The sequence below is a fragment of the Ruditapes philippinarum genome, unplaced genomic scaffold, assembly GCF_026571515.1.
Source record: "Ruditapes philippinarum isolate M1 unplaced genomic scaffold, ASM2657151v2 ctg2717_1_1_1_1, whole genome shotgun sequence".
In the NCBI taxonomy this organism is placed as follows: domain Eukaryota; kingdom Metazoa; phylum Mollusca; class Bivalvia; order Venerida; family Veneridae; genus Ruditapes; species Ruditapes philippinarum.
Window position 1 is genome coordinate 251009 of NW_026851933.1, and position 20921 is coordinate 271929.

At 34.1% G+C, this 20921-nt stretch overlaps 1 protein-coding gene and 1 long non-coding RNA gene across 2 annotated transcripts in view; both read left to right on the forward strand.

The window, feature by feature from the left end:
- LOC132743394 (VWFA and cache domain-containing protein 1-like) overlaps nucleotides 1–16129 on the forward strand; it is a 57546-nt gene extending 41417 nt beyond the window's left edge. The window contains exons 21-27 of the mRNA XM_060731916.1: nucleotides 2602–2791; nucleotides 3719–3806; nucleotides 7240–7400; nucleotides 7900–8047; nucleotides 9018–9215; nucleotides 10807–10943; nucleotides 15730–16129. Coding sequence (XP_060587899.1) covers nucleotides 2602–2791; nucleotides 3719–3806; nucleotides 7240–7400; nucleotides 7900–8047; nucleotides 9018–9215; nucleotides 10807–10943; nucleotides 15730–15860 — 1053 coding nt within the window. The 3' untranslated portion in view covers nucleotides 15861–16129. The remainder of the gene's footprint in view (nucleotides 1–2601; nucleotides 2792–3718; nucleotides 3807–7239; nucleotides 7401–7899; nucleotides 8048–9017; nucleotides 9216–10806; nucleotides 10944–15729) is intronic.
- LOC132743288 (uncharacterized) lies at nucleotides 5067–6508 on the forward strand. The gene is made up of 2 exons (XR_009627554.1): nucleotides 5067–5574; nucleotides 5866–6508. It is a non-coding gene; the product is annotated as an uncharacterized LOC132743288 (long non-coding RNA).
- Nucleotides 16130–20921: the final 4792 nt, after the last annotated feature.

Genomic DNA, 20921 nt, shown 5'->3' on the forward strand with positions numbered 1-20921 from the left:
TCCCTGGGATACTGATTGATTTACTTTGTGCATGGCGTTTCCTTGATTATACCCCCGCACAACAAAGTTGTAAGGGGGGTATACTGGAATCAGCTTGTCCGTCCGGCTGTCCGGCCGTCCGTCGGTTTTTTCTTGTCCGCCCAATAACTTAAGATATCTTTGACCCTTAGTCTTCATATTTGGCATGGAGGTTAGTCATGATTAGTAGATGACCCCTATTGATTTTGAGGTCACTAGGTCAAAGGTCAAGGTCACAGGGGCCTTGACTTCAAAAACCTTGTCCGCCCAATAACTTAAGATTCCTTTGACCTACAGTCTTCATATTTGGCATGGAGGTTAGTCATGATTAGTAGATGACCCCTATTGATTTTGAGGTCACCAGGTTTAAGGTCAAGGTCACAGGGGCCTTGACTTCAAAAACCTTGTCCGCCCAATAACTTAAGATTCCTTTGACCTACAGTCGTCATATTTGGCATGAAGGTTAGGCATGATAAGTAGATGACCCCTATTGATTTTGAGGTCACTAGGTCAAAGGTCAAGGTCACAGGGGCCTTGACTTCAAAAAGCTTGTCCGCCCAATAACTTAAGATTCCTTTGACCCATAGTCTTCATATTTGGCATGGAGGTTAGTCATGATTAGTAGATGACCCCTATTGATTTTGAGGTCACTAGGTCAAAGGTCAAGGTCACAGGGGCCATGACTTTAAAAAGCTTGTCCGCCCAATAACTTAAGATTCCTTTGACCCATAGTCTTCATATTTGGCATGGAGGTTAGTCATGATTTGTTGATGACCCCTATTGATTTTGAGGTCATCAGGTCAAAGGTCAAGGTCGCAGGGGCCTTGACTTCAAAAAACTTGTCCGCCCAATAACTTAAGATTCCTTTGACCCATAGTCTTCATATTTGGCATTGAGGTTAGACATGATTAGTAGATGACCCCTATTGACATTGAGGTCACCAGGTCAAAGGTCAGGGTCACAGGGGCCTTGACTTCAAAAAGCTTGTCCGCCCTATAACTTAAGATTCCTTTGACCCACAGTCTTCATGTTTGGCATGGAGGTAAGTCATGATTAGTAGATGACCCCTATTAATTTTGAGGTCACCAGGTCAAAGGTCAAGGTCACGGGGACTTTGACTTCAAAAAGTTTGTCCACCCATTTACTTAAGATTCCTTTGACCCACAGTCTACATATTTGGCATGGATGTTGATCATGACTATAAGGTGACCCCTATTGACTTTCAGGTCACTGGGTCGAAGGTCAAGGTCACAGGGACCTTGACAAAAAAAGCTTTTCTTCTCAATTGCTAAAGAATGTCCTGTCCGCAATGTATTGATTTTGACATTTTCACATTTTAAGCTTGTAGAATACATAACTTAGCAATGCACTGGCTTAGTAACCTCAGATTTGGCAGGGAGGTTGTCCTTGAGCTCTAAATGGCCACTGTTGATTCTGACAAAGTGGTATGCGGGGGTATTCACGCCAAGATAGTGGCAGTTCTAGTTCTAGTTGAATCTGTTTGTAAAAGTCCACTTGATTGGGTCTGTTCACAAGATACCTCTTGTCTGTTTCTGGGATACTGCTTGATTGAGTATGTTCATCCTGATTGAGACTGTTCCTCGGATACTGCTGGTTGTTCACACAATGATTCTGTTCATGGGATACTGCTTGTTTGAGTCTGTGTGAATAAGTCTGTTCATGATGTACTGCTTGATTTAATCTGTTCACAAGTTTATGCGTTATAGAGTCTATCCATGAGAGACTGTGTGAATGAGTCGAGATCTATTCTTAAGAGACTGCTTGTTTGAATTTGAGATGCTGCTTAACCAAATCTGTTTATTGGACACTGCTGTTGATTTTAAAATTGCATTTTTATGCCATGTTATTTTTACAGTTTTGTACCTTTTCAGATATGGTGCAAGATTAATGCACATGATTGTAGATCTATCAAAAAATAAGATTATTTAAGTAGAATAATTATTCTTGTGTTGTTGAAGTTGTTCAGAAAGAAAAATTACATCAGTAAACATGTTTTTGGTATTTGTTATGAAATACTGATCAATCCTTTTTTTATAACATATTTTTTTGGAACATACCCAATAGTGGGCAAAATTAATACTTGCTCCCATCTAAATAAGGTTCATGTACACACCACAACATTACATTTATATTATATAATATTATTTTTTATCTTAAATATATTATATACAACCTCTATACTGTTTACCACCAGTGGCCTTCACTTCAGGATGCAGGATTGTTCCATGAAAATGATAAAAATCCTGTTGGATTTCCTCTATGTACACAGGTCTGTTCTTTCTAGAATTACAAGAAACACATCAAAGAAAAGTTAGTTCTTGAATAAATTTATAATGTTTATAGATATAAGTTTTTTTGGGACTTACAACTTTTTTCTAGTTGCTAAGATAAAACTGTACCAGGCAATTTGTATGGTTTTGGAAGATGACTGGTTCACTGTTTAGGGTTTCACTGTATAGGGAAATAACCACATGGTTGTGTGTCAGACTGGAAGCAGCAACCTGATATGGTGTTAATAAGCACTGATAATTATGAAGAATAGGCTTCAATTTCCTTTTTCAGCAATGTTCAAACTGTCAACCTGCCATCTATAACCCTGTGTATCAACTTTCAATCCCAAGATGTACAGTTTGTGAGGTGAACAGAACCTTGACCAGTTGCCAGTGCCAGTGCTTTTGTGATACAGATTTGGACACTTGCCATGGACAGTTCAATACACATTTAAACAATTTTCCAACTCGGTCCTGCTTCTGTAAGTGTTGTAAATATTTTACTCTTATTTCTTTAATTTTCCATATACAGTCAGGGATTATTTTTGGCTTGTTTTATAGCCAATATCCGGTCATATTCCCAAAATAAAAATATTAAAATGCAAATTCTGAAATCTTTGAAAATAAGGGCTTCTTCACTGTTAATATTGTGCTTAAATTTTGAAGATACCATCTTTGCATTAATTTAGTCACTGCAAAATTAAGTCATGCATTTGTTCCCCAATTTTTTTACAAAACATTGCTGAAATATCCAATTCCATTGGTATTTGTAATGTTCCCAAAATCCTGACTGTAATACAGTCAAATCTATGAACAATGGCCATCCAAAGAGACACCAAGCATGACCTTTATAGACAAGTGGTCTTTATTTAGAGGTTACTCTGTTTTGCTTAATCAATTTAGGTTTGTCAAAGATAGGTCTTTATCATGCACAAGGTGATCCTTAACACAGGGTTTTTTACTGTATAACTAGTCTCAATGAATTTAGAGTAAGTTACAGAACAATCTTGATTCTCTCATAATATTTCCTCCTTTCATGATTTACAAGTTTTGTCTGCATCACTTTATTGAAGTTTTATGAAAATTAAATAACTTAAGAGATATCAATTCATTGATTATTTACAAAAAGATTAACAAGAGCCAGCTGAAGTTTTGAAATGAATTTGACCGAAGCTTTTCTTTGATTGCGAATTAAGGGGATTTATCAAAAGATAACCAATTGATCCAGCAGTGTAGAGCCTGGTCAAACTGAACAGATGTACAGGCTAGCCTGGCTTTATACTGGTGGCACAAACTTGAATCACTTAAAAGTTCCAGGAGGTTATAGTTGAATATACTAACTTTTGAAGAAATTATTCAAATTCTAAGTGACGAATATATATTCTTTAATATATACTTTGATTTTCTAGATTCACCAAATTATAGAACAGAATTTGCTCCAAGTTCTCCCTCACAAATGACAAATATTGACAGGTGCCCAATACCTTGTGTAGCCATGTAAGTATTACTTAGCTGACCAAGACTTTACAATTAGTGAAGGTGGCCAATACTTTGTGTAACAATGCAAGTTTGATTGCTTATCAAACCATCAGGAGGCTCGGTTTTCAAGTCTTCATAGTTTTTCACTTTAAGCATTTTCTTCAAATATCTGATAAAAAAAATGATCCCTCTGAAGCACTAAAAAATGCAAAATTACATGATAATTGCAGACATGTTTTGATTGAGACTGTACTTGAGGGATTCAATGTAATGAAAAAGTGCAACATCCCTTACACCCCCTAGCACTTGCTTCAAAGGTATTCAATTCTCAACACTTAAAAGTGCTGGACACAATGATCCCAAAGAACCAGAAAAATATAACAACACTGAAGAAACTTAGCCAACAGCTTTCAAGGATTTAAGTAGGGATATGAATTGCATTCAGCAATAGATCTGATGGTTCTGTTTATCAACACTCCTTATCCTTGTTGAATTTGTATTTGTTGTTTAGAATTCAAAACTGTTCAGGGATTTCAGTATCAAAATGATATAAATGAGCAGTGAACAATGGAAACTTGTAAGGCTACAAGGGTGTAAATAAAAAAGTGGCCTGGCCATAATACTGATGATATAGAAATTGGTCAATGCTTCTAATTAGTACTATAAGAAATTTGATGAAAAAGATATATAGATAAGATTCAGGTTTTTTTTTATAAATACAGAATTTATTTTCATCGAATGGCAAGAAAATAAATATTTCATGAGTGTATTTATCTTTAACCTATGAATTTCTAAATGCCAGTAACTTCATTCGGGGTCTCACTCAAGTGTAATACAAACTTTCTTCTGTTTGGTCATATTTGTCCATGTGATATGTCAGCATTAAATATTGAAAAATATATACATGCAGAGATATTTAATAAATTCATTATCACCGCTTGCCTTATATTCAAAGATATACAACTGTTTTCTTAAAGGTGGAAAAAACAACATGTTTTGTTTACTATGTTTAACTAAAGAGGATCTGTGCATGTGGTACATGTACTAAAAAACTGTCTCAATATAGAAAAATATATACAGATATATAATAAAATTCATTATCACCACTTGTTTTCAGAGATATAAAACGGCAGTCTTAAAGGTGTTAAAAAAAACATGATTTGTTTTCTTATGTTTAACTTTCACTTTTTTGTGTCGCCTCTACGGAGTAGTGGCGACATATAGGGATCACTTCTCCATCGTCTGTCTGTCCTTCTGTCTGTCCGTCTGTCCGTCACAAAACTTGTCCGGACTACTCCTCATAAACTATTGGTGCAATTTCATCCAAACTTTACAGGAATAATCAGTACCAAGGGTAGTTGTGCATATTGTCAGCATTTTCCGGTTCAATGATTTTTGGCAGAGTTATGGCCCTTTAATAATTATGTCTCCCCCACCTCGGGGGGAGACATATTGTTTTTGCCCTGTCCGTCCGTCAGTCCGTCCGTCAGTCCGTCCGTCCGTCAGTCCGTCCGTCCGTCCGTCCGTCCATTCTTCGTTTCCGGACGATAACTAGAGTTCCTTTTGACCTACAGCTCTCAAACTTCATAGGATGAATGGTCTTATTGAGCAGATGATCCCTATTGTTTTTGGGGTCAGTAGGTCAAAGGTCAAGGTCACAGTGACCGTTGGTCAATTTCTCGTTTCCGGACGATAACTAGAGTTCCTTTTGACCTACAGCTCTCAAACTTCATAGGATGAATGGTCTTATTGAGCAGATGATCCCTATTGTTTTTGGGGTCAGTAGGTCAAAGGTCAAGGTCACAGTGACCGTTGGTCAATTTCTCGTTTCCGGATGATAACTCGAGTTCCTTTTGACCTACAGCCCTCAAACTTCATAGGATGATTGGTCTTATAGAGCTGATAATCCCTATTGTTTTTGGGGTCAGTAGGTCAAAGGTCAAGGTCACACTGACCGTTGGTCAATTTCTCGTTTCCGGATGATAACTAGAGTTCCTTTAGACCTACAGACCTCAAACTTCATAGGATGATTGGTCTTATTGAGCAGATGATCCCTATTGTTTTTTGGGGTCAGTAGTTCAAAGGTCAAGGTCACAGTGACCGTTGGTCAATTTCTCGTTTCCGGATGATAACTAGAGTTCCTTTTGACCTACAGCCCTCAAACTTCATAGGATGATTGGTCTTATAGAGCAGATGATCCCTATTGTTTTTGGGGTCAGTAGGTCAAAGGTCAAGGTCACAGTGACCGTTGGTCAATTTCTCATTTCCGGATGATAACTAGAGTTCCTTTTGACCTACAACCCTCAAACTTCATAGGATGATTGGTCTTATTAATCAAATGATCCCTATTGTTTTAATGGTCAGTAGGTCAAAGGTCAAGGTCACAGCGACCGTTGGTTAATTTCTCCTTTCCGGATGATAACTAGAGTTCCTTTAGACCTACAACCCTCAAACTTCATAGGATGATTGGTCTTATTGAGCAGATGATCCCTCTTGTTTATGGGGTCAGTAGGTCAAAGGTTAAGGTCACAGTGACCATTGGTCATTTTCTCATTTCCGGATGATAACTAGAGTTCTTATCAGTGAGGACATTTAACTATTATTGATATATCAGTGATATATCAGTTGTCTGGTTTTATATACTCTGTTCTTTTATCTCCATTTCCATTCCTGTTTCCATTCACAGTTATTCTCAGCAGTGGGGGAGACATGCGCTTTTTTACAAAAGCATCCTCTAGTTTTTAATTTTAAAGTTTGTCCGGACTACTTCTCTTATACCACTAAAGCAATTTCAATGAAATATTACAGGATTGATCTGTAGCTTAAGTCCTTGCGCATATTTGCAAGGGTTTCCCGGTTGAATGATTTTTGGCTGAGTTATGGCCCTTTGATATAAAAGATGTATTTTTCTGTGTGTTGCCAGATACACAAAAGCTTGTCCGGACTACTCCTTATAAACTACTGGTGCAGTTTCATCTAAACTTTACAGGAATGATCAGTACCAAGGGTAGTTGTGCATATTATCTGCATTTTCCGGTTCAATGATTTTTGTCAGAGTTATGGCCCTTTTATAATTTTTATTTTTAAAGTTTGTCCGGACTACTTCTCTTATACCACTAAAGCAATTTCAATGAAACTGTACAGGATTGATCTGTAGCTCAAGTCCTTGCGCATATTGCACGGGTTTTCCGGTTGAATGATTTTTGGCCGAGTTATGGCCCTTTGATAAAAAGGTGTTTTTTCTGTGTGTTGCCAGATACACAAAAGCTTGTCCGGAGTCTACTCTTCATAAACTACTGGTGCAATTTTACCCAAACTTTACAGGAATGATCAGTACCAAGGGTAGTTGTGCACTGTCCGTCTGTCTGTCCGTCTGTCACAAACTTTGTCCCAACATGAAATTGGCTATCATGAGGCGACACATGTGATTACTGATCGCTCTTGTGTTTAGAGAGGATCTAGATGTATGCGATGGACTTGCGCATTGTAAAGCCAGTTCTGATAATTACCCAACATGCATCTGGAAAGATGATGATGAACTGAAATCGGTGAATATATCCAGGTATTTCCCTACAAAATCTCCACCAAGACCTCCAGTACCATCTACCACTGGTGAGTAGTTACCTAAATTTATCACATGAAACCCTTGATTTGAATATGTAAAATTAAACCTTTGATTTCAATAAACTTTGTAGTATAATAAGGGCTGTACGAATTTTTGAAGATTTTTATATTCATACATTATATTTGAATATTCATATCATGCAGTTTGTTCTGAGCTAAAATGTTTCTTTCTCCTATATTTTGTCCAAAATTATTTACGTCTAAATACCATGTTATTTCAATTATCTTAGAATATATATATATATCTAAAGTTAGAGTAGAAAACTATATTAAGTTAAAGTATTACTCAACCTTGGTTATTCATTTTTGTCAATTTCAGTGCATTTATTACTTTTTGAATGATCTGACGTAGGAAATGTTTACAACTACATTTACAATGGATTGTTAAAATCTCTTGTGCTTGAAATACTCAAAAAACAGGAAAAAATACTTTTTTTCCTGTTGTAGGTTTAGAAAAGATAACATGTATTTGTTTTTCCACACTTAGGTGGCCTAAAGCCATTACTGACTACTTCTGATGGACCTTTCTCACGGCCGCATCAGTTACCTAGCAACAAACCACCTGTAGCTTCTACGTCTGCTTCAGCATTTTTCCCGCCACAGAAGCCGCCAACACAGCCGTCTGCTGACAAAACGTATGATACCAGTAACATTTTGTTTTATTTATAACGACAAAGATGATTACATGGAAAGTTGTTTTGTTTGTTTATTTGTTTTAATGCAGCAGTTGACACATTTGGGCAAACATGTATTTAGGCAGTTGGGTTGAGGTGTCAATATTTTAACACTTAGAACATTTTGGTAAAAAATTTCAATGTCTTTAAGATGTGACCCTTGGGCCCCAAATGTTACTTTAACTTTAAGTTGTACATGAAAATTCATAAGAAGTTTGTTATTTAGGAAATAGATATCAATTCAGAGTGCATTGTTTGAGTTCAAAATGCGTAGGAATAAAATATTATAATCACGAAGGCCAATAGGTCTCAATGATTAATTACAAAGCATTTGAACGAAAAATCGTGCTATTTTATACTACAATGCACGAAGAATTTCCATTCTAACATGTCAAGAAAAAATTTATAGTTAAACTTTTTGTTGGACTATATGTTTGGTGGTGAAATTTGTTTTTGTTTCAGAGTTTCCAGTAGAAACGTTCTTTAAAGTTCTTTAAAAGGTTCTCCTGCAAAAAACTGTTGTTTAGTTAACCATTTTCAAAAACATTTTGAGAATTATGAATTTTGAAAATGTTGATGAATTTTTGTTTTGTTATTTTATTTCACTTTATATTTTTCAAATGAAATACAATGTTTAGAGTATTAATAGTAAAATAAAAGTGTGATATTTAACTGGTTTGCGACTTTTCATTGGTTTGAAATAAATCATGCTTCCCACCTTTTTTGTTTATATAAGAGAAATCTCTGATACAGTGTTAGAATTAATGTCATTTAGTTTGAACAGATACCCATTTTGTTTATGTAAACACCTTGTTTTGATATGACGTTCTACATGTTATGATGGCTAGGTTGTTTACTAAAAACTTTACAATATTTTTCTAAATAAAGATCTCAGCCAGATATCAATTTAACAGGTTTATTCTATTTTCAGCACAACAACAAATTTAACACCCCCTGTGTTTCATTCAACAAAACAAACATCAGTGGTAGCACCAGTGACGAGCGGTTCTGTAATCCATCCCGTTAGCGGATCAAAAATGTCATCACGAGTGACTGATTTACAAACTAAAGCTTCGGGTCCGTTGCAGACAGGATCAACAACAATAGCAGTGAAATCTTCTGATAAAAGGTACAATCTTACAGTTCTCCCCGCGGGAACCGCGTCCTTGGCCCATTCTGTTGTAATCAGAAAATTTGTTTCTTAAAACACACTGAATGCCACAAAATACTGTTTCTTCCATTAAAGTGAAAGTGGAAGTGCTGCTTTTTGTGAATTTGGATAGAAATTGTTAGAAATATTTTCATTTCAAATGAAATCTGTCATTGATAGGAAAATCCAAAGCTGCCTGCATGTGTTGAAAATACTGTTCTTTATTTTACCCATATTTTAACAGTTAAACTGATAATTTCATGTTCTGAAGTGAAGGTTGTCTGCTGAAACTGTAGTGAAATCATATTTTGTTAAAAGAATTATATATACTGAAGCCATAAAGGGCCATCAATTTACATACCACAGTAACATAGTGCTCTCAATTTAAGCTCCCATTCAAAACATGGCATACTGACCATAGATGTTTCTAATTTAAATCATTGAGTTATTCTATGAATGACGTGTGTATTTTAATGTCAAGATGCGACAGTTAAACACAATTCAATAAAATAGTAAATACAAGTTCTTTTTATTTGTACAATTTCCTGGAAATAATAAGAACAATGATACCATAGGGGACCATCCTACATAATGGCATAACCTACAAAAACTTGTTAGGATACAAAAATAATTGGATCAAAATAAAGATCAATTTTAGGATCAGGATCAATATTTGAATCAACTGTAAAATGCCCATATTTTTTTAAATAACAAAACTCTTTTTATGAAATTTCATAAACATGCTGTTCAAATCCTTATTAGATATTAAATTTTTAAATATGATCTTTATAATGAATCATAGTGAACATGAGGTGAGGCTTTATAGTGGTGGCAAAAACAACATAATGGGTTTGTGACCAGCATGGATCCAGACCAGCCTGCACATCTATCAGTTTCTCTACTTGTTATAGGGTCTGTAAGCAAACAGCATGGATCCTGATCAGACTGCGTGGTCGCAAACCCATTATGTTGGTTTTGTCATGACGTGGCTCATATTTCTTTTCTTGTCAATTTTGCTAATGGTCATCAGAGAATAATTAAAGAACATGTATTAAGAATTCATCACATTGTTTAATTTTAATATCTACATGTATAAGCCTTATGAATAATTAAGGTACAGAATTTAGCATTACAGTTTAATTGTTTGAGAAGTAGTTAAACTATCCTTCTCCCCCATGCATCAGCATACATCTTGATTAGGGTCTTGCATGCAACTTCATGTATCTTGACTATTTTCTGCTGAATTCTAGTACATGTATATAATTGTAGGTCATTTAACAAGGACCATAAGTGCTTGAAATTTTACTGAATTTTGTTACTCCATTTAACCACAACAACTGAAAACTTCATACATGTTGATCATATTTGTTTTTCACCAGCCAAGGCCCATAACTCTTGTTTTTCTAATAGATTACATTTGTATGTAAATTATGTTTTAAATTGATTTTAGATTTGCTGACTTGTCTACAAACATCCCCTTTTCACTTTTACAAAATTTGTGCTTGTATATATTATATGTTTTTGCTACATAATTTAGTTATATATTTTATTGAATCTTATTTTGTTACAGTTCTAGTGATTCAGATAAAGGTTTAAGTGGTGGCGCTATTGCTGCGTTGGTAATTGGTCTTCTTGCTCTGGTAGCTATAATTGTGTTTATAGCTGTGAAGATGTACAATAAAAAGTTCAGGAGACCAGGAGCTGATGGTATGATGCAATCAGTTTTTAACAAAAAAAAAAAAATCTGCATCTGCACAGTCTGATCAGGATCCATGCTGTTTGCTTACAAACCCTATTACAATTAGAGAAACAGCGAACAGCATTGGTCCTGATCAGACTGCGCGAATGCGCATGCTGGTCTGGATTCATGCTGGTTGCAAACACACTATCTTGGTTTTGTCATGGCGCAGCTCAAATTACAGTTTTACTAATTGTTGGATTGAAGATTGTTTCTAAAAGTAATAGGACTGAGCATTTTATGTCCTCAATTAAAAATTTACATACATACATTTAATTGTTTTGTTTTTTTTATTTGAAAGAACTTTAAATGTTTTTTCAATACATGTATTTGTGTACCATTTAATGTTTTGTGTACCATTTAAAATATATCTAGACAAATTACTTTTTGTGCACATTTTCAAATCATTTCCTCTCCGTTTTTCTAAAATCATCATTTAAATTGTGCAAAATTACCAAAATATGAAAAGCATTGCAATTCCAAGCATATTTCTTTATTATCCCTTGCAGATTTTACCATTTTAATTGCTTCACTTGATCTATATAAGAATCTAAAATTTAAAATTTTAGGCTTTTTTACCTTAGTGAAGTTCCTTTAACAAGGGACACATATCCAAACTTTTTCTCTTTATACAGAGAAAGAAAAACATGTTTATAAATAACAGCTGTGTGGAAATTACAAGTACAAGGGGTTATGTATTATTGTCTGCGATTTTGAAACACAATGTCGACACTAAATTTATGCTGTACCGTATATATATTTTCTAGAATTACTTTTTACACTCTCCCAATATTGTGTCGAGTCCCTGTGGGGAGAGCATTGAACCATGAATTGGGAGACCCAGGTTTGTTTGCCGGATGGTGCAGGTTATTTTTGTTTTGATTGATCATGAAATCTTTTCTTCGGTCTTTTGCACTGAACCTCTGCTCTGGTATATACAGAAGTTTCAGTTCCATACGAAAGTGAAGGCAACTTATACTAGTAAACTGCTTGACAGCCTGCCAAGGAACGATGCACTGGCTGAAATGTGCTTTGGTAAATTCAGTGTGGCTTTCTACTGTGATCCAGAGTAAAAAATACAAACACCTCACCCACAAAATTTGCATAACAGATTGACCAACGGAATGATGTTTTGGGGCTATTTTAGTCAAACATAAAAACATCTATATATACACCTGTTGTTGTAATGATGATCCCCGAGCATAAAAACATGTTTTGATGTAAAAATTATTTATTATCTTATCAGGGCTAGTTTGTTCAGAATATTTTTGTTTTTCTTTCATATTTTGTTTTTGTTTTGGATGTTTACTTAGTCAGCTGATTTAGTTAAAAAAAAAATTATGAAATTGTCATGGCAATAATTAATTTGAGAAATGGTTAGTAACAGTAGGATGGTCTGCTTATTTTCTTTATCTGTTTGTCAATGTCATGTGACTTTCAGCAGGGGTGTGGAAATGTGAATTTTTACCACTTGCCCACAGAGAAGTTGGACAGAAATGTTTACTTGTCGCAGTTTAACTTTACTTGCCCATATAGAATACAAAACATTGGACATACGTTTAAATGAAAGTTTATGAGAGGTGACAGTGTCCTTGCATAGTTAGATGTGAACAGATTTCCCTGCATAAAGACCACACATCATTTCTGTAGTTTGAGTAAACATTCTATTTAATATTATAGACGTTGAAATATGAAATCTTTTTAGTCCCCTACCGGTTTACCGGAGGGGACTTTAGGTTTACCCTCCGTCCATCTGTCTGTCAGTCCGTACGAACCCAGAGGTACTTGTGTGACTTGGAGAACAATGGGTAACAGTAAATTCTCTTTGATCCTATTCATTCTGTTTTTACTTGTATGTCTTTTTTTAAGCCTTGTGTGACTAAAAATGGCCAAACAGATCAAAGGAAAAGTCACATAAGTACCATTTTGTGAGTAGATCCGTCTGTCCACAAAACTGGATCCCGCAATAATGCAAAAAGTACTGAAAATATTTTTATGAAACTTGATAGAATCTATATGGATAGATGGCAGTTATGGAGATTATGCACGTCTTTTTCTTTTCTTCCTATGTTGAAAATTCTGGTTGATATAACAACAAATAGACTGAAAATATGGCAAATTTTCAAACATAAAAATGCAAAAAGTACTGAAAATATTTTATTTGAAACATTGGTAGATGGCAGTCTGGAGATTATGCATGTTTTTTTCTTTTTTTCCTTTTTTGAAAAAATTGGTTGCCATGGCAACAAATGGGCTTAAAACATGGCAAATATAACAATATTTGAGATTAGTCAAAAAAAGCTCAAATTTTTTTATGATTGAAACTTAAAATATGGATAGATGGTAGAATGGAAATTATATACATCATTTTAATCTTGACTATAGGGAGTATATTGATAACTGTCATACTTAACAAATGTCGGCAACCTCGTCAAGATTTCTGATTCTAGTTTTTAGGCTTTCTTCACTATAAGTTCTTTATTTCTTAAGGTATTTATTTCAAACTTCAAACATAAGTGTCTGGTCATCAACCACATCATATGTGACAATGTTTACAACTCTTGCACAAAAATTATCAGAATTGCCTCCCTTGAACTTAGAATTTTCATGAAAAAAAATGATTTTTTTTAATAGTTTCTTTATTTCTTAATGTATCTTCTTCAAGTATCATATATATGTTTCCTATTATCACTTAAATCATTTGTGAGAATGTTCAATACTCTAGCAAGACTATTTCCAGAATTATGTCCTCCTTGAACTTAGATTTTTTTTCGAGAAATTGGTATATTTTACTCCAACTTCTTCATTACTTATAGGATTTACTTCAAACTCCCACATCATAATAATATGACAAGGTTTATAAATCTAGCATCCATATTTCCAGAATTATATCCTCCTTATTAAAGTTTGAATTTTTCTAATTCATTCTTTAAACTGTCTTTTACTTCAAATTCAAAATAAACATTCATTATGAACAGCTTTATTACTAATTGTTCTTTGTTAATACTCACATCATGTATGACGTCTTGCATCTTTATTTCAAGATTTATCTTCTCTTTAAGAATTTTGCTTTTATATGTTATATTTTGGTAACAGGGATGTTCAAAAAATTAACTGTAGAGTGTCCCTCAGTCCGTCTGTCTGTTCATAAAAAACTGTTTCCTGTGATCACTTTTAAATATTTTTTCCAACAAATTTACTTAAAATAGAGAAAATATTGAAACATTAGTGAATGGCCAATGGCCCTTCAGAATGTTGCTGGGATTCTAACTGGTAGGGGACTTCTGGATTGCTTGCAATACTATGATAGTTGCTTGTTGTACAAGCTATTCACAGTATATCAAAATTATGAAAACCCTTGGATGGTTTTTGATAACATTCAAGCACAATTGTTTTTCATATTTACAACCAAGGGATAGGGCATACACTGTACATGATAATTATCGTGATTATAACATGTTTATGAATTTTCAGTACAGAAAATATGTTTCCAAGTTCGTATGAACTCAAAGCTTGTAGTGCATCTGTACTACTGTCAACTTCTGCTTCCAGTAGTTGACCAGTACGGGTGTCTTCTGCTTCTTGGAACTGACCAGTGCTGGTTACAGATGAGGAAAAACGGTCATGACCTCAAGAAGGGCTCAAACCAATGATCCCTGGGTTGATGGTCAGCCACATAATAATAAGAACACAGTTCGTCATGGTTATTTTTAATTTTGATGCAGATATTTACAACTGATTTTGGCTAAATTTACCAAACTGTATAAAATAAATACTTGTTGACCAACCATTACTAAGTTTTTATAATACGTGCATCCTTTGCAGAGTGGCCCTCTATAATTATAGTAATCACCTATTCACAACAACAGTATCATTTCTTCCTAAAGTAATAATGCACAATAAAGTCAACTCCTTTAAAGCATCACATCTGAGGAATAACCAAAGTATTTGTCTCCTAAAGGGTGTATCTCTGTAGAGGTTGTACTGTATTTTGTGACTGGCTGTGAATCTTCCCAATTTCACTACGCAGCTTATGGATGTTTTTGTATGTAAAAAAAAGACAATGTGCACAGTAAGCAAAGATGCTCTTAGATGTCCTTTCTCGACAGTTGTCTTAAATCAAATTCATAGAATAGTACATGTATATGGAATTCTTATTCATAGGATTGTACATGTGTGTGGTTATTAATTATATTTTTTCTGCTGAAACTGATTATTGCCTTTGAACAGGTTCTGTTTATTCTGTTAGTTGCTTAATTTTTGTATTTTGATCATTTTGAAATCTGTTAACATTCGATCATGCTGTTCCAAAGAAAATTAATTACAGTATTTCAGCAGGTTAAAATGGATTAATAACAATATATCAACTGAGGTAAAAAAACATAAAACACATAAAATTTTTATATACATCATGTCTGAAAAAATGCAATAGATAATAAAGAAAAGCATACTCAGAGTTCAGTTGAAAATCAATTTGTTGTACAATTCTTATCATTGTTTGAGAGAAAAAGAGTTGAAACGCTTTTCATTTAAGGTGATTTTGCACATTATAAATTATTGTTCTGGGAAAATGGAGTGACAGAATGATTTGAAATTTTGCACACAACAATTTATTAGTCCAGACCTTTCTTTCAAGTATCATATGTTGTCATTATACTAAACAGAATAAGTTTATACAATGTAAATTTCATTTTAAAACTATGATTTGCTTTAAAACATTGCAATGTACTCTGAAGATTTAATTCTTCATTTCAGAATCTGCAAAGTATCGGGCCGGAAGTTCAATGTTTGACAGCACTGTGTTTTTGAGAAATCTCGATCAGGTATCAATAAATGCTTCAGCTCCAAATGCAACCAATGTACCTTATCAAGAAATGACAAACTAAGATGAAATTGATGTGTCAAACTAGTTCACACTTGATTTACAAATTTGAGAAGACAAACTAAGTGCATGGAAGTTTTGTTTTTGCATTGATTTGTCAAAGAAGCGCACACTTGATTTACAAATTTGAAATGACAAACTAAGTGAAATTTTTGTGTTGGAATTGCTGTGTCAAACTAGTTCTTACAAATTAATTCTGGTTACAATAATAATAATAACAATAATAATAATGAAAATTAGAGAATTTATTGAATTTTATCATTTAGAGATTTGTTTAAAAGTAAAGAAGTAGGTTGCATAAGTAATATTTATATGGAAATGTTAAAGCAATTGCTTACATGATTAAAAATGAGCATCTTTTGTTGTTTATTTCATGTTCAGATGGAATTTTAATGTAGAATAAAGTGTATTATAACTTTAACCTAAAATTCATTTTGATATAACAGTTAAGTATTGCCATGTAGCATTAACCCCTTCTACCTAAATATCTTAAATGGACAAACCAAAAAAGAACAAAAACATTCATCATTAAGCCACTTAATAGATTTTGACCAAACTGTATACATGTATTGGAATGATCCATAGATGACCTTCAGCAATTTATCCATTGGCCAAATGACCTCTTTTGTAATTGAAAGTTTTTGGTTAATTAGGACTTTTGTGTCCCAAGGACACATGGGGATAAAAACAACTGCTGAAATGTTTCTTAACCACTTAAAAATTTACACATGAATCAAAAAATGTTTTTTTTTTTTCAGTTTTGACTTATGATGTAATGATATTTCAAGTAGTGCAAATCATATTTGTTTGCCAATTGCTGTGATATTTTGTTATAAGCAAAGAAATCTGTACAAATAAATAGAATTAAAATGATATATATTAAATTGTCTGTCTCGTTTATTTGTTATATTAATGAATAAAACATTTGAGCCGTGTCACGACAAAACCAACATAATGGGTTTGTGACCAGCATGGATCCAGACGAGCCTCTGCGTAGTCTGATCAGGATCCATGCTGTTTGCTTACAAACCCTTTTACAAGTAGAGAAACTAAAAGCGAACAGCATGGATCCTGATCAGGCTGGTCGCAAATGCACTATGTTGTTTTTGTTGTGACGCGACTCATTTTTGATAATGATGAGGATCCATGCTGTTCGCTTACAAACCCTATTACAAGTAGAGAAACTGATAGCGAACAGCATGGATCCTGATCAGGCTGGTCTGGATCCATGCTGGTTGCAAACGCACTTTGTTGGTTTTGCCGTGACGCGGCTCATTTTTTCTTAACAATCATTGAGCTCCTCAAGAGAGAGTTAATAGATTGATGATATGACAGGGTGCCATTTAAAAAGTTTTTAGTAAGAATGCTCCAACCATTTAAGCAGCACCCCTCCAGATTAATGCTTATTTTCATGAAAATTTTGAAAATAAAATAAATTGTATATTACTGTATAGTAACCAAAAGCGATCATTTTACACCATATCAATGGCACTTTCAACCCACTTTCATTTCAAAATTACAATAAGAGGTCAAAATATGCAAAAAAATGCTCTCACTGCGTTAGTAACGCAGTAGAAAAACAGGTACACATAATGAAAAAATTCACCATTAATCGGTCATAACATGTAAATTATCACTTATATCTTGAATCTTTCTATTTTACCTAAAATCTTAGTACATTTTTCACAAGTTTGGCTTATTGAAATATTTTCGCTCATCTGGAGTCATGCTGCTTTAACCTATGGTTAGACTTTGGCGCCAGTATTAAGATGTGCCTGCATGCATATCCGCCCAGTCTGTCAGACTTTATACTGTTGTTAGCTCAGATTTTGCATTTTAATATTGAAATGCCTGATTTTGAAATGAACTGATCCAAATTCAATGCAGGACAAATACGTAATGCATAATACCCATATTAAAGCTGCACGCCTCCATATGAACCAAAATGTTTCAAGAAAAATAAACATATTTTTGCATATTTTAACCTCTTCAGTAACTTACGCGGTTTACAACTTGTAAATTATTTTTCTTTTTCACTTCACAATATTTTACATTAAATTGCAAAATGTATAGCATGGAGCTGGAGGCATGCAGCTTTAAGGCTATTAATGAGACAATTTTAAATACTTCATTGCTGTCAGGGATGTAATTGTAGTACCTGGAACAGCTTCATTTCACATTCCCTTACATGTTAGATAGGTGCTGGAGTGTGAAGACTATTTCATTGGAACATATGGTCCCATGGAGTGCCAATTTAATTGCCCAGGTGCATTATTCTGTCCCAAGTTATGTGATTTGATTGTTTTTACATAAAGAATTTGACTATATAACGTGCATGAAAGAGCACGTTGCTCATTCGAGTTATTGTTAGCTTATGAAACTGAATTTGACATTGACTATGAATCTGGCGTATGTTATTTACACTTCGTCTTGCAATCGGTGAGACCTCCTCGGTCATCGAGAATAGTACACCAGAAGCTATTGCATGAATCATATATTAACATAGCCTTATACAACACTTAAAAGCACTTTATGTAAAAAAAACAGCATATTTATGTAACAAAAACATATGAGTCAACTTTTACATAACTTTATATAAGAAAGGAATATAAACGTACATGCATAGATTCTAATAATTGCATCTCCTAAAGTACGGTTATATTTATACATGCATAACAATTACTCTTAAATGCCACACGTAAAGGTTTGTATCCTAAAATACCTTCAAATTGTGTTTTAACCAAATAATATAAATGTTTAGAAGGATTATGTCTTCTGTAAACAATACAAAAATTCAAGCACTACTTTAGGACCTTTTCGTCTGTATTATGATATTCTTATGCCGGCGTAGCCAAGTCGGCAGTTATTCGGTTCCATAATATTTGGTTCCTTCTAATCAAATTGGTATAAAAGCATGTAAATATCAAAGATATTAAGTTAAAGCATACATTTATAAAGAAATAACATAAACATAACTACATACGCTTATAACAAATTGTAACTGCACAAGACGCTCGCAAATTTGATACAATGTACATGTATCTAGATACATTGTACGGACGATAAGATACAACAATAATTTGCATGTTATGCGCGTTTAATGACTTATTTTGCAGTTTTTACCACCTTAATTAGTTCTACTGCCTGACTAAAGGACTATTTTTGCCATGTTCTGACCACTTATTTTCATAATTTTCATAGCTTTAAGTGTCGTTTGCATTGTGTAAATTACTTTCCTTGTTTATTTGACAATATTTTAATTTTTATTATTTAAAAAAAACAACAACATGAAAATTAGCATGAAACCGGAGCCATATGCTGCTTTAATATCGTCTTGTTTACAAATCCTCTTGTTTTCATATCTTCGCGTTTTCAATATACTTCTCGTGATTTCAATATAATATTCTCTTCTTAAGCGATATATAGCTTTTAGAGCGGCTTTTTAAACCCCCCCCCCTTGTCTAAAATTTGTTTTTAAAAATACTCATTTTTCGGGTGACCCCAACAAAAGCCAGATTTGGACTTGTGAGAAGTTAAAAATTGACCCTTGCATGATCAACGGATAAACGTGTTAAGCAACGCTGAAAATTATTTGACTATATCTCGATCCAGTTGAAAGTTGTAGTACTTTAAAGTCATTTTGATGGAAAAAACTGAACCAAATAAGTGATTATTTAGCAATTTTTAGTGTCCCTGGATAAACTAATGGTAACAGACTTTAGCCTAGAGCATATGTTGCAAAGGCAATGGTCCAGTCAACATTTGTGCCAAGTTTGATTAGTATTGAGGCAGTTTTTATAGTTTTATAGCAATTTGAATTTGTAACGGGAGACTTTTCAACGAAAACAGCAATTTTTCACAAAAGGCTCATGAAGTAATGGGTTAAGATTGATCAGGAATTTGGTCGGTCCCTTTAACCCATGATTTAACATTCTAGATCCGCAAGTGTTTAGCCTTTATCGCCAGCATAGACCCAGACGAGTAACACATACCTGGAGTTTGATTGGAAGCTGAATTATTATATAATGATGCTGAAATGCTGAAAACTTGATTCAAATTATGACCGATTAATTACTCAAATATAGCAAGTTAAGCCAACTGAAGGTTAAGAATAAGTACACGTAGGAAGAAACTTATAAGAAAACACAGATGTATATGCACTAACTAACCCTATTTGAACATGAACAGTGTCTTTCAAATATTTGAAATACCCTGACCTGAATAAGGCTTTGCTTCGGTATAATTAATGTCAGTCAGCACACCTATCTGATTAAAAGAGGAGGGTTTAGTCAGAAATTAGGATCAGTCTTTCAGTTTAATCTGTTCCTTCTCTTATCTTACATGAGTAAAAGTTGCAGTGAACAACCATTTGAATCACTTTGACATCATTTATTTCGTTTGCTTTTCTTTCATTTTTATCTTTACAATCTACTTCTTTAACAGGTTCAACAGTCAACACTTGCAGTGGTTTAGCTATTAAATCACTAATGAAATATCGCAAAAGCTTTAACTTCTAAGTTTGTTTGTTTGTTTGTTTGGGATTTACGTCACACCGACACGGTATAGGTCATATCGCGAGGTTCCAGCTTTACTGGTGGAGGAAGACCTCAGGTGCCCTTCTGTACATTATTTCAGGCACGAACGGGCACCTGCATGAGTAGAACCACCGACGTTCCGTAAGCTAGCTGGATAGCTTCCTCACATGAAAGAATCAAAAGTCAGCGACCTTAACTTCTAAGAGTACTGTTTCTACATCAAAGAATAATACATTAAACACCTTTTCAAGCAGCATGTCTCCAGATTCACGCTAATTTTCATGAAATTTGTGAAAATGTATTTAAAATTAAAATATCAGAACAGAACAGATTTTATCATACAATAAATGTATAACTTCCATAGCATTAAACATAATTATATACAACATACTGCCAGAGTGAAAATACAAACATACAAATTAAACACAGAATCCCTACTAAAGACCACCTCGGATTTAAGACCAATTTGCTAATCAAGATAATTATCCGTTACAGTGCCAATGACGTTACCGGATCTTCCACTTCTTGCT